We start from the raw sequence: 14,071 nt of genomic DNA, 5'->3' as shown, positions 1-14,071 counted from the left end.
CATGTGCTTCTTCCGCTCGTCCATCTTCCAGCCGAGCAGGTGGTTCTTCGAGCTGAGCACGGATTGATGAACAGGAAGATGAAGAGGAGGAGACAGACTACGATGCGGATCCGGACTATGTGGAGCTTGGGGCTACGCAGATGGAAGATGCTCCGCCGCCAACTCAACCTTCTCAACCTTCTGAAGAAGCACGCCGAGTTAGCTCAAGAACCATCTAACGTCCTGGATGGCAGAACACTCCAGAAGGCTACATCAACAGGGGGAAGATGGCTGCGAAAAGAGGCAAGAAGTGAAGTGATGACTGATGCGAACTTGTTAGTTCTATATCTGGTGAACTAGAAATGTAGTTAGCGTTTCAGATGGAGCGAACTTGTTAGTTCTATATCTGATGAACTTGTTATGTTTTATGTCTGATGGACTTGTTAGTTCTATGTCACCAAGACTGGTTAATTATTATGTAAGCTGGATCATGTTAAGTTCGTTGCCGAAAATATGTGTCATTGCTATACCATTGTTGTACTTGGCATTTATATTGTAAAAATTGTTGGATCATCAACTAAACTGTTGTTGTACCTTTGCTACCTGTGATGGAATGGGTAGAAAAAGGGTTTGTTGTGATCTGCATAATAGGGTAGAAACGCCAAAGACATCGGCGTTTGTATGTGGCTTGGAAACGCCGAGGGTAGCTGGTGTTTCAGGTGTGAGCGGCAACGTTTCATGTACCTGTCCCAGGCAGCCTGTCTTAAAGGAACGCCAGGCCAACTTGAGTGTTTCGATGTAGGTCAGAAACGCCAGGGTCATTGGCATTTCCAGCGTACACCACAACCTTTCGTGGAGAAGTCCCAGGCAGCTTCTGTCTTAAAGGAACGCCAAGCCAACTTGAGCGTTTCAATGTAGGGCAGAAACGCCAGGGTCATTGGCGTTTCCACCGTACACTGCAACGCCTTCTTTTTTGGTGTTGCTGTCAGAACAAGATGTCAAAAGCAAACTCTAAAGCAATTTGGTGGTACACATAGTTCATCACATAAAGGAGTCCAAAGCAATTGTGACATCACATGGTTCACCACATAGAGGAGTCCAAAGCAATTGTGACATCACATAGTTCACATAGAGGAGTCCAAAGCAATTCTGACATCACATAGTTCACCACATAAAGGAGTACACATAGAGAAGTTCAAAGCAATTAAGAGTACACATAGCTCATCACATAAAGGAGTCTAGGCAACAAGAAGGTTCAAGATGAAATGCACACGAAGGTCCAAAGCATGGCACAGTTCACATCATTGATCTATTGTGTAGAGCAAGGCCCATTTCCCTTCTTCTTCTTCCTCTCTTCTTCTTCTTCCTCCTCCTCCCTTTTCCTTATGAGGTGAGCCTCCTTAACCACCCTCTCCATGAATATCTGATTCTCCCTCTCTCTTTTTTCAGCTGCAATTTCCCAAAGCTTCATGGTTCTTTCTCCAAAATCTTTTTGGCGCTTCTTCTGTGCCTCCTCATATTTCCTCACCAACGCTTGCTCTCTAGCGCGACACGCATTTGACGCTCTCACTTCTTCCTTCCTCTTCTCTTCAAGCTCCTCTTCCTTTTTCTTATTTAGTGTGGCTGCATCCTCCTCTCTCAGCTTCTTCGCAGCCTTCTCCCACCACCCCGCCATCTCACCTTCGCCATCCTCAAGCCCCTTCATTGTTGCCTTGTTGGGTTGAGAAGCCGCCATATCTATGAAAAATTGCAAGACATTAGTTAGTAAGGACAAAAACAACATGAAAATAATATTGGGAGACATGAAAATAATTAAGAAATGTAGCCACGTACGGAAATGGTCCATCGAGGTATCCAAACATTCCTCTAGCATTACCACGGCCTCTACCCATGAAACCTCCTCTACCACCACCCGAACCTCTACCCCTACCACGAGCACCATCACCGGTAACTCGTCCTCTACCACGGCCACCCCTGGATCCTCGGCCACCACCGGAACCTCCGCCACCACCAAGGCCACCATCGGAACCTCGTCCACCGCCAAGTTCATCACTGAAACCTCGGCCACCACCAAGGCCATCACTGAAACCTCGGCCACCACCGGAACCTCGGCCACCATCAAGTCCATCACCGGAACCTCGGCCACCACTTAGGCCACCACCGGAACCTCGGCCACCACCAAGTCCATCACCGGAACCTCGTCCACCACTTGAAGAAGCATTGTGCCCTTTTGAAGTTTTGTTTGTTTTGCAAGTCCTTTTGTTGTGTGTCGTTTCATTGCAACCACCGCATTGGTTCCTATCACGTGGCTCCATGAAATGTCCACTACCAAACTCTCTGGTGCTCATGAGGTCATGCATATCATTCCTGTATCACTTTGTTCTCCATCTACCCTTGGGTTGTACCATCATCTCCGGGTCGGGCCTAATGTTAGGACCGTGATACTCTGGCCGCTGCGATGCGTCTAGAAAAGGGTGGAATCTAGACGTCCATGTTAACTTATGAGTTTGCAAGTTGAATTCATGCAACCTCACAACTACTCCATCGGAGATATCCACATTCCTGATGCGGGCCACCGACATCATGTGCGAGAATGGCTAGTGGTACTTACTAGGCCGCTCACAAGTGCAATGTCTTGTCCTAAGAGCCACCTTAAATGAGCGACCACCATACGATTGTCCATCTCTAGTTGTCCCACCTGGCTCATCCACTTGGTATTTCATTTCTACATTATCGAAACAAGTGACTCGCTGTATGGCTGACTTGTCTCTCTGAAACTCCAGCCACTCGGCAACCTTCTTCAGATAAATTTCATTGGAAGGCTTCGCACTATCAGCAATCAACTTGTCGATTTCATCAGAGTGCTTCAAAAAAATACTCATTTAGCTTGTAAAAGGTATATTCCGCTATTGCCGTCACCAGCAACTAACGGGCACCCTTCAAGACAAAGTTGAAGCACTCAACAAGATTGCTTGTCATGTCACCATATCGCATGCCTCCTTCGTCACATGCCCGTGACCACTTGTGTCTCTCATCAATATTCCTTTCTAAGAAATCTTTCCCACCTTCGTTTGCCTTCTCATAGATTTTGTTCAAGTGTGTCGTGAATGACTTAACGGAGAAGGCTACACATGCGGAGTTAAGATCCTTGCAAAGATCCTTGTTCTCACAAGCCTCGTAAAAGTCTACAACGAAGTGCCTCGCATGCCCTGGAATATGAATATCCACGGCCTTCAATATGCCTTGGTGCCGATCGGATATGATGCATACCTCCCTATTCGGAGGAATGACCGTGCTCCTAACAAGTCTCATGAACCATTCCCAGTTGTCTTGGTTCTCCACGGAGACCAAAGCAAATGCCACAGGCAACACCTAATCGTTAGCATCATGTGCCATTGCTATCATGAGTGTGCCCTTGTATTTCCCTGTCAAGAATGTCCCATCTATAGACAGAACCAGTCGACAATGCTCAAAAGTGCAATGCATGGGCCAAACGTCCAAAAGGCACGACGGAACACTCCTTCAATATCTTGGACATAGTGGTACATCCCTGGGTTTCTATACGGCATCGCTCCCAGCAACCTGGGTAGCATGTTGTAAGCCTCTTCCCATCCACCATACAACATTCTGAGAGCGACTTGCTTGGCCTTCCATGGCTTTCCGTACTTGACCTTATATCCGAACTTATCTTCAATCCAACTCATCAACAACTTCACTTTAATGGTTGGATCCTCGGCTATATGTTTCTGGTATTTATAACCAATGAATTCCGAGGTTAGTTGATGGTGTGTCCTCTGTGCTTCTACGGCCGGCGGTGTGCATTGGTGAGTGGCTTTGCAACTAGTTATCTTCCACCAACCATCTTTCGTGAGCCTTCCATTGACTTTCCATTTGCATCTTTCTACCTCACATTTCACGGTGTATCGCTTGTTGCAGTCCAAGTGAAAGGCCTGTGGTGTTTGACAACATACTCACACAACCACATCCTGAATTCTAGCATGTGCTCGAACATCAAACCTTTCCTCACGTACGACATCAAAATCGCGTCGGGTGTACTACTTGGAAACTGTCTAGCCTCAATTGTCTTGCTCATGCCACCGTCGACTATAGCCTTATCTGCAAGGCTAACATCACAAAATAAGGGAACTTTGTGATCCCTACCGGTGATTTTTGTGTACCACTTTGCTTCTTTCTCAGTCAAGCCATCCTCGTCCAACTCATTCACCGGGCCTTCATCATCCGAGTCATCCACACAAGCACGCTGATAGATAATGTCAAGATCCATGTCATGATGCCTTACTTCAGCCTCTACGTCACCAACAATGTTGTGGTGCCTCTCATACTCTTCGTCACAGTCATCGCCATCATCTTTCATCGGTGCACTACCTCCGAACTCATATTGGGGATACTCATTGGCTTCCGCTTCAACTTTATGCTCAACAATAGGCGACACACTACTAACCGGGCTCACATCATCTACTAAGGTTTGGTTCATGTCAACATGAAAGAGAGGAGCCTTGACCACCTTCTTTGCAAAGACTTCGAGTGACTTGACTGCTGAGGATGCAACAACCTCCTTATATGCAACCCAATGCAAATTGGACTTGATAGGCATTGTCTTCATTCGACACTTGTGTGCCGAACCAACATCATATCTTCCTACTAATTCAACTTGGTCACTTGCATCCACCCACTTTAATCGTATCCGTGTTTCTTCCACAACCTCTTCATAACTAGGAGTCTCAAGAAATATCAACACTTCCTCATACTTGTTAACAATATCCACATTCATGAATGCCTCTTTGTCAACATAATGAATATTCACAATCTTGTCCATCTAAAAAAATGCTAACATAAGTATAAGAAATTTACAATGCTAAATATACCACATTGCTAACAAAACCCCTAACCCTAACCCTAAATCTTAACATTAGCCATAACCCTAACCCTAAATCTTAACATTAGCCATAACCCACAATAAGGTATGATCAACAACATCACAATGCAACACTATTGGAACAACAATACTCAAAACATCACATTATAGATTCATGTTCAAAACTAGGGTTAGGAACAACAAGAACAAATCAATCCAAATGGACAAATCCAACCAATAAAAATGTGTGAGATGAAGGAGGTTACCTCAACGAATGGAAATGACACCGGATCCACGGACCAACCCAATCAATTTGCAAGGATTTGAGAGGGGCTAAGTGAGGAACACAAAGGGGGAAAGGGCAAGAGCTTAGGATAGGCCAATGGGGAAGAAGAGAGTGAAATGTGAGTGGTGGGTGAAAGCCCCACGACCACCTAAAATATCTGCACCGGAAACGCCAAGGACGATGGCGTTTCTAGCAACGCTAGCTTGCTAGGCGTTTCCACCACGCCACGTCAGCAAGCAACGCTCCCTCGGCCTGGCAGTGGGCCAAGTCAGGAACACTAGCTTGCTCAGCGTTTCTGTGTTGGATGGAAACGCCATAGGTCTTGACGTTTTTAAAAGGATCAAATCGTGAAATACTTTCACGTCGGGTTCAATTTATGAGAATAAACTCTGACAAGGTTCTCATAAACTCTGACAAGGTCAGAACAGTGATTTCGTCCCGAGCCGAGCGGCGAATCGTTTGCAGCCCACAATCAAACTGCGAGCATGCATGGCCAACTCAGTGACATTCTTCGTCCTTGATGCTACGCACATAATCCAGCAACTCCTTACATGATCTCTCAAGAGAAGGCACGCACAAGAGACCAACAATAACGGAGAGCAGAGCTAAGCTAATCTAGCGGCACGACCAGCCGGGCGGCGTCGAGGTGAGGGTATATCCGGAGAACAGCGCGCTTCATCTCCTCGGCGCCGCGCTCGTACCCCGCCAGCGCGTGCTCCGCGAGCCGCCGCTTGTGCTCCTCGGACGCCAGGAACTGCTGCACCGCCGTCGTCCTGGCGCTCTCCACCACAGCCTCCGCCGCCAGCTTCGCCGCGGTAAGATCGCCCTTCGTGCTCTCCAGCTGCTCCCGCAGAGCTGCAACCTCTGCGTCCCGTGCCGACAGCTTCTTTTTCAGCTCCAGCGTGTAGTCCAAGGAGAAGGACGCGTAGTTCGCGGCCTGCACGCGCCACCACGCACACAAAACAAAATATGATCAGATCAGATAAATGGCATGGACTTAACGATGGACGATTTGGCTGCTGCATACCTGGAGCATGGCTGAGTAGCTCGAAGCGACGACGTCGGACGGCTTTGCCGCGGCGAACGATTGCGCCCGCGACGGCGTGGTGATGGACTCTAGCACCTTCTTCGCGGCCTGCCAGTCGGCGCTGTCGCCGTCGTGTGCGTCGGGCGCGGGCGAGTGCGGCGGCTTCGGGTCGAAATCTGGCGGGGCAGCATGCGGCGTGCTCTGCTCAGAACGGCAGAGACCGTCTTTTGCACTGGCGGCCTCCTCGCGTTTCCTTTTTTTCAGGGACACCGTCGGTGTGTCACCGTCCCGCTCGAGTTTCACCTTCGCCACGGACGAATCCATGCCTAGTTCAAAAGTCAAAATACATGAGTAAATTATCTGCTCGCTCGATAGGGGAATCGGGATCGGGAATACTGTTAAAAGCGAGTTCACCTTTGATGTCATGGGAAGGAACGGGTGGCGATGGCGAGGCGAATGCCGCGGCAAGTTTTTTGGCATCACCGAGGTATGTCCGGAGGTCAACCATGGTGCCGTGTGCGCTCAGTAGCTTTCCCACGATTTTCTTTTGCTGGCCTGTGAGCACCGGATCAGCGACGGAGTTCTTGCACAGCAGCGGCTCGCCCCAGCGCACGGGGCACGGCCATGGCTCCGGCGATGTCAGGAAGAAGAACCTGCCCTTCCACGCCTCATCGGGTTTCGAAAGCCCAGTGAAGAGCGCGCCGGCGGCGTCCTTTGTTCGGAAGCAGTACCAACCCTTGAGCTTGAACGCGGCCAGCGAGAAAAAGTGGCGGAACACGTCCGTCGATGGCTGCACGCCAGCGTCGTGGCAGAGCACCACGAACCCGACGAGGACGCGCCAGCCGCTGGGCGCGAGCTGGCCCGGCGCGATGCCGAAGTGGGTGAGCGCCTCGGAGAAGAAGCCATGCAGCGGGACGCGCGCCCCGGCCTCCAGCGCGTGCGCGTACATGCACACGGCCCGCTCCGGCGGCGGGGTGCTGGCGCGCCGGTCGCCGGCGGGGCGCGCGGTGTAGCCCGTCGGCACGCCGTGCTTCCTGCAGAGGGCGTCGACTGCGTCCTGGGTGAGGAGAGACGAGGCAACGCGGTCGGCGACGGGCCTCGAGAGGGCGGCCGCGGCGGCGTCGTCACTGTCGGTGTCGCTGATGTCGACGACGGAGGGGGTGGAGGAGACCTGGGAGGAAGGCATCGCGTCGGCGCACCCGTTGTCAATGACTGGACAATGGAGACGAGGGTGTGTGGCCTATTTTTTTTTGCAAAAACCCCTCTAAAATTATTTTTCGTACAATAAGGCCCTTACAGAAAAACTGACAAATTTTTTGCTTCATGATGATTCATAACCTTGCGCTACAATTATTTTTCGTACTATAATTATAAAATAATAAAAAACTAGCGCCGTGGTGGTTAGAAAGGGCGACCTACTAGTCAAGTGCATGCTGGGCTAGCCAATAGACCACTTCACATTTGCTGCTTCATGATGATTCATAACCTTTATAAACTAGGCGGAACAACATAAATAAAGGGATTTTTTGCGAAGTGTAAATAAAAGAAATTTAATGAACCAGCAAAAATAGTACCAACTATGTGACTCGAACATCTGACCAAAGCTTATAGACCAGGTATAGATGCCATTCCAATCAATGAGTTCTCATGTATCAAAAGTACAAGTAATCTATATGACTGTCTAACAAACATAATTTCAAAAGAATGCAAAATTCTTCATGTCATTAAAAAATCACATGTTATTTTAAGACATGCTCATTCAATTGAAAATATTTATGAATGATAGACATGTTTATATGATTCAAGTATTATTCATATGAGGATCCGCAATCTAAGGGCGCACTAGGCTTGTATTTTTTTTAGAAAACACACAGTTTTTACTTAAAGCATTTAACACATTTATATACTACGTGAATATTTTACTCAGAATGTGGAAACTTTAAAATTATATGAGAATTTATTTACATATATGAACATTTGTAAAACCAATATAATATTTTATTAAAAGGCAAACATTTTTTCAAATTATAAGATATAATCTTAATTCATAATTTTATTATGTGTATTTTTGTTAAATTATTGCATTGGTATTTTATGAAATTATATGAAATTTTTAATGTAATTTGTTTTAAATATATGTCTATTGTTTGTAACAAATGATTATACTTTACGTATTTTTTACAAAATTTTGAAATAAAAAAACTGAGCCACGCCATGGTCTAATTTAGTGAGAGGGGCTTGTTATGTTATAAACCTAAATTTATCATTTTTACCATTCGATGTCGTCAGTTGGAGTGGTATGTGCGTCGGCTCTATAGCCCCTGGTTGTAGGTTCAAATAAACAGGGCTATATTGCTGGAATAAATTTTTAAATTTATGTTGTTCAGCTTTATATATGTATACTGTATGAATCCTTTTATGACGCTAAATTTGAGCCGGCCTACTAGCTAGCCACACTCACCTGCGCGCGTCAGGTTGCTGTCTTGAACCCCGTACGCATTTTTAATTATTAATATATTTTTTATAATTTATCTTTGCAAGGAAAAAGTATTCTAGAGGGTTCTTCGAAAAAAACCAGGCCACACACCCTGTCCCTGACGTTGAGTCCCATGCCATGATGGCGCGATCGTCAGCGTCGCGGACATATAGAAACGAATTTGAACCGTATATGCACGTCTATGCCAAGTTACGGAACCAGTTCAATGTATTTTGCAAGTTCAGGCACTAAAGTGCACATTCATGGCAAGTTCAAGCACCAGTGATGTATTTACCTCATTAATAAATCATCTCTAGCCTTTCCTCTCGAACCACTTTCAAACTTTATATCCTTACAAAATTTGAGTAGTTGAAGATCATTATTTTTTGAGTAGTTGAAGATTTTGCAACTAACAATTCCTCTAAACTTAACTCTCTATTATATTTAGCCTAATTTGCATGTTCTTTTGCATTAAACATATTTCCATGATTACACAAAAAGCGCAAAGAAAATAATTATTTTAGGCATTTCATCGAACAATTCACGTGTATCGGCGTCTGTAGGTTGCAATGGCCAGCAGAGTTCAGAAGGCAGCGGTAGGTGGCAACATGACCAGGAATGGGCAGGGCAGTGCCATGGGGGCAGAGTGGCACCGCTTGTCCGAGCGACCGGTAGCCGGAGAGATCATCCGCGTTTTTTGAGGAGTTAAGTTTATGGTGCTCCTCAAATTTGAGCGGGTTGAGTTGTTTTCAAGGAGTAACTCAAAAAAACTAGCAGCTAAAACCGCTAGCGAAGGGCTAGTTCTCAATTAACTCCATATTTATGAGAAATTTAAGTTTTTAGAGGGGGGGACTTAGAGAAACTCAAGCAGAATCGTTAAAATAGGCCCATCCAGAATAACTAGGGCTCTCGTGAATGGGACGGAAATTGTCACTTATGTAGAGTCGCCAACCAAGAACCCATCACCAAAAATTACTGAGTGTTCTCTAAAACGAGCCCTAATGCCTCAATTTTGGACGAAGAGGGATATTTTGACAAGACTCCATCTTAAAATTGACTTGCGCGGTAGACATTTTAGCTTCAACTCCTTCACGCATGCGGTGCCGCTCCCCTTGCCTCGGAGTAGTGATGCCTAGAGTGCCCGCGGCCCCGAATACGACGACATGGACTCCTCCATGACCCTCGCATCTCGCTCCATCGGTGTCGTGCAAGATGATGTGTGTCACCTCGGCCAACACCTCATCGCCTCGGCAGTTGACAGCATGGGCACACTAGTGAATGACCCTCTCCTCATTGCCAATGTCGAGCCCATCTCCCGCCCCTATGCAGCCATAACGGTACAAAGTCGACGACTACTGTGCGCCCAACATGAATGGAAATCCAAAGGGTGTGAAGGCGGCAAAATCCACCACGTCCTGTATGGGTCCCCTCATGGTGTCCCGAAAACAAGCGAAGTTACATGGGAGAGGGTGAGGGAATCTATGGCCGATGAAATGTGCCCTTCCGAGTTGACGACAAAGTTCAGTGAGCCAAAGTTGGTGCCTTGGCCCGGAGCGGTTTACAAGATGAAGTCCTAGGGCTCCTTTGATTCAAAGGAATTCTATAGGATTTCTGAAGGATTGAAATCATTAAGAATTTTTCCTATGTTGGTCCTTTGATTTATAGGATTGGATCCCATAGGAATTTTTCCTATGGAATCTTTTGTACTACATTTCATAGGAAATCTAACATCCACTCCAACCTCTTTTTACAATTGCTTTGCTTTTTCTGTGCCATCAAACACTCCATGCTAATCCTGTAGGATTCATGTGTGGATGCCACTCCAACCCTATACTTTTCCTATTCCTACGATTTGAAAATCCTGCGAATCAAAGAGGGCCCTAGTCGGCTACAAATAGACTGCGTATTTAGTTACAACTAAGACTCGATACAATGGGTAAATACATGCCTTGTACTCCAGGTTAGATGATGGTTATAACAAGCACATCATGTTGAGGCTTGATTAAAAAAACATGTTAAAGAGGAGTACAAATTACGTATGCTTTATGAACTACGAAGTTTAACCGTAAAACAAATTCCTCAAAAAACAGTTCCTCAAAAAAAGTCTAATTGTAAAACATACTCCCTCCGTAGATCGAAATATAAGAGCGTTTAGATTACAGAGAGAGTATATCTCTATCAGATATAGCCCAGGAAAAAACCTAGCTACGATACTTTGGAATGCAATGAAAACAAATGAAATGGTGATACTTTCTAGGAGCCAAGAAGCAATTTTTGACCGCATTATAAGTCAACTAATTAAATCCAAACACGACATCAACTGACCCAATTGAAACGGTGATACTCTCATGTCAAGAGCAATTTGAGTGACACAGACGTTCATAAACAGGAAATCCCAAATAAAGGGCTCTAGAGTGACTGCCTCATCAGACAAAAACCGGAGGTCGGTGTTAATATCAATGGCCAAAACTACAACAAAGGATACTATCTAGCTGACAGTATCTATCCTCAGTGGAATACTCTAGTGAAGACAATCTCCAACCCTATAGGAGAGTAGAGGAAGAGATTTGCCCAGTCGCAAGAGAGTGCTAGGAAGGATATGGAGCGTGCTTCGGTGTTCTGCAATCACGATGGGGCATCGTTCGGTATCCTACTAGAACTTGAAGCATCAAGAAGTTGTGGGAGGCAATGACTGATTGTGTGACCATGCACAATATGATCGTAGAGGATGAGCGCCCAAAACGTATCTACGACCAAGGGTTTTGGTTTTAGGCTGACAATGTTGTGCCTGAGCATGGAGAAGCGGCAACGCTTGCACAGTTCATCCAATTTCATCATCAAATGCGTGATTGGGAAACTCGCATTCAGCTGCTAAATGATTTGGTTGGGCATATGCGAGCTCACATTGGCAGCCAATTGACGTATCGTTTTAAAAATGTATCTGAGACAATTGAATTTTTATTTGTCTTGTAAACTATAATATTTTTATTTGGCTTGTAAGTTATGATATATTTGTTTGGTTGTGAAACTATGTAATATGTTTGTATTTTGTTACACGGCAGACCCGCCGCGAGGACAAAAATAAGTTTGGATCTAAACGCAAAAGGGGACGGACGGTCGACACTAACAAACGAAAAGCGAACAAAACACGGGTTTCACGTTGGTGTTACTCTAGGTCTAGATGAGAAAATGAGAAAGAGGAGTGTTCACGGGTTCCACGGAGCTGATTTGTGACTCGACACTTCTGTCCACACACCTGGATTCCCGAGGAGCCTTATGCTAAAACTTGAAATGTTGCAGCTACTCTTGGAGAGGGTAGACTGCAGAGGTCAACACAGTCAAGGAGTCTTATGCTAAAACTTGAAATGTTGCAGGCTACCCTTGAATCGCGTCTCCCTTGACCAGCGGAAGACTCGGCCGGTGCGGCGGGTGTAAACGTTTCCCCAACGAAAACGGATCACTCGATTACGATGTAGGGAAGCACGCGAAAGATGTGTGTGGGACGCTGAAACGACTTGCCGGACTTGCTGAAGGTGCGACGTGGGCACTCCTGCCATTGAGCGGCACCACTGCTCTGGTGGTAAGTGCTTCCTGGACTACCTCCGCCGCACCTTCGCCGTGGCGAGCTCGCCCTTGGCCTCCTCCAGCTGCTTCTGCAGCGCGGCGATCTCCGCCTCACGCGCCAACAGCTTCTCTTCCAGCTCCAGAGCGTAGTCCAAGGAGAACGACACGTAGTTCGCCGCCTGCGCACAAATAATGTGAGCATGCTCCGGCGAGTGAAGCGCTTGAATCTGACACCGCGTTCTCTGGCATACCTGGAGAATCGCAACATAGCTCGACGCGACGACGTCTGATGGCTCGGTCGCCGCAAACACGCGCTGCTGCGGTGGCGCGACGGCGCCCTGCAGCAGCTCCCGTGCAGCCTCCCAGTCTGTGCCGTCTCCGTCGGCGAAGTCTTGTGGCTGCCGAGAGGCCCCCGGCAGTAGCGAACACACGCTGGTAGGCACCGAGTGGCCACGGGCGGCAGGTGGAGCGTCCTCGTCGTTGGCATCGTCCAGGTTCCCTTTCTTCCCGCACAACGGCGACGACCCTGGCTCTGCTTTCACCTTCTTTGCCGATGCCGACGCTTGCCTGGCCATCTTCTCCGCCAGCATGGTCTTCATCATGTCGTAGACGGCGGAATCCATCCCTGGATATCAGGGGTAAGATCAGCCGCCGCACGAAACTTGGGGATGAGCGGGATTTCAGCGTTTACCTTTGGAATTGGAACGAGTAGAGGGCGGCGGCGGAGGGGCGGCCGTTGCCACGGCAGCGGCAAGGTTGCTGTCGCACAAACATGTCCTGATATCAACGGCGGCGCCGCCGTTAGCACCTAGCAGCTTCGCCACGGATTTCTTCTCCTCGTCTGTAAGCACCGGCTCCATGAAGGAGCTCTTGGACGGCTCGCCCCACTCCACAGGACAAGGCCACGGGGTCGGCGACGAGAGGAAGAAGAAGCCGCGCTTCCAGCCGTAGATGGAATGTGGCAACCCCGTGAAGCGCAAGCCGGGGCCGTCCCTGAAACTGGGTTTGAAGTAGTACCATCTTTTTTTCTGCTTGAGGTTGAGGACGGACAGCAGGAAGAAACGCCGGAACACCGCGAGCGACGGCGGCACGCCGGCGGAGCGGCAGAGCACGAGGAAGCCCGCCATGATGCGCCACGCGTTGGGCGCGAGCTGCGTCGGCGCGACGCCGAAGTGGGCGAGCGCCTCGCAGAAGAAGGGGTGCAGCGGGACGCGCATCCCGGCCTCCAGCGCGTGCGCGTACACGCAGACGCACCCCGGCGGCGGGGGCGAGCACGCGCGCAGGTCGCCGGCGGGGCGCGCGGTGTAGTGGTCCCTCGGGATGCCGTATTTCTTGCAAACGGCATCGGCGTCGTCCGGCGAGCGCAGGGACGAGACGAAGCCCTCGGCGTCGGCGCGCTTCGGGAGGACGACGGGAAATCAGGGCTGTTGGTGGCCGCGTCGTCCGCGTACGGGCGCGACGGGAACGCAGGCCAGGTATGGCGTGGGACGTGGGATGTGGGCGACTGGGAGCGCCGTATAGAGCGGCGTGGCGTGCGTACGAGCGCACGTATAAAGGCTCGCTAGCCTCTGTGTAACGGCAGGTGGTGTTTAGTAGTTGAGTTCGTGCTCAGGAAATAAAACTAAGTGGCCGTTCGTGCGGCCGGCGGCGTTCGTGCGCCGGGCAAAATCCTGCTGTGTCCTACTCGTTCTTCTTTCTTCTACCTCTGTCCACAGCTGTGAGAGAGAGCTAGCTAGGGCTGCGCCAACACAGGCGCAAGAAAAGATGGTACTACTTCCAACCCAGGTTCAAGGACAACTCCGGCTTGCGCTTCACGGGGTTGCCGGATTCCATCTGCGGCTGGAAGCGCGGGTTCTTCTTCCT

At 48.5% G+C, this 14,071-nt stretch overlaps 2 protein-coding genes across 2 annotated transcripts; both read right to left on the bottom strand.

Annotated features, from left to right (window-relative positions):
• Positions 1–5,684: 5,684 nt before the first annotated feature.
• Positions 5,685–7,354, bottom strand: LOC125518440. The gene is made up of 3 exons (XM_048683277.1): positions 6,529–7,354; positions 6,169–6,497; positions 5,685–6,078 (listed from the first exon to the last, which is right to left on the bottom strand). The coding sequence occupies exons 1-3, from the start codon at positions 7,352–7,354 to the stop codon at positions 5,752–5,754; spliced, it is 1,482 nt and encodes a 493-aa protein (XP_048539234.1). The 3' UTR covers positions 5,685–5,751.
• Positions 7,355–10,893: 3,539 nt separating this feature from the next.
• On the bottom strand, positions 10,894–13,623 carry LOC125521576 (the record flags this gene model as incomplete). Its single annotated transcript, XM_048686639.1, has 3 exons — positions 10,894–12,387; positions 12,460–12,833; positions 12,900–13,623. Coding segments are annotated over 3 exons (1,245 nt in total), but the record flags the coding sequence as incomplete, so codon positions are not given.
• Between the last annotated feature and the right edge of the window lie 448 nt (positions 13,624–14,071).

This window comes from Triticum urartu, chromosome 7 (assembly GCF_003073215.2).
Source record: "Triticum urartu cultivar G1812 chromosome 7, Tu2.1, whole genome shotgun sequence".
Taxonomy (NCBI): domain Eukaryota; kingdom Viridiplantae; phylum Streptophyta; class Magnoliopsida; order Poales; family Poaceae; genus Triticum; species Triticum urartu.
The sequence above is the reverse complement of the archived record's forward strand: the minus strand, read 5'-3'. Positions and strand labels throughout refer to the sequence as shown.

Excerpts from the sequence above, each read along its gene's own strand:
- LOC125518440 (XM_048683277.1), bottom strand. The coding sequence starts at position 7,354 with ATGCCTTCCTCCCAGGTCTCCTCCACCCCCTCCGTCGTCGACATCAGC. Across the intron at positions 6,498-6,528 it reads TTCCCCTATCGAGCGAGCAG|TAGGCATGGATTCGTCCGTG; the intron begins ATAATTTACTCA and ends TGACTTTTGAAC. Across the intron at positions 6,079-6,168 it reads GCTACTCAGCCATGCTCCAG|GCCGCGAACTACGCGTCCTT; the intron begins GTATGCAGCAGC and ends TGGCGCGTGCAG.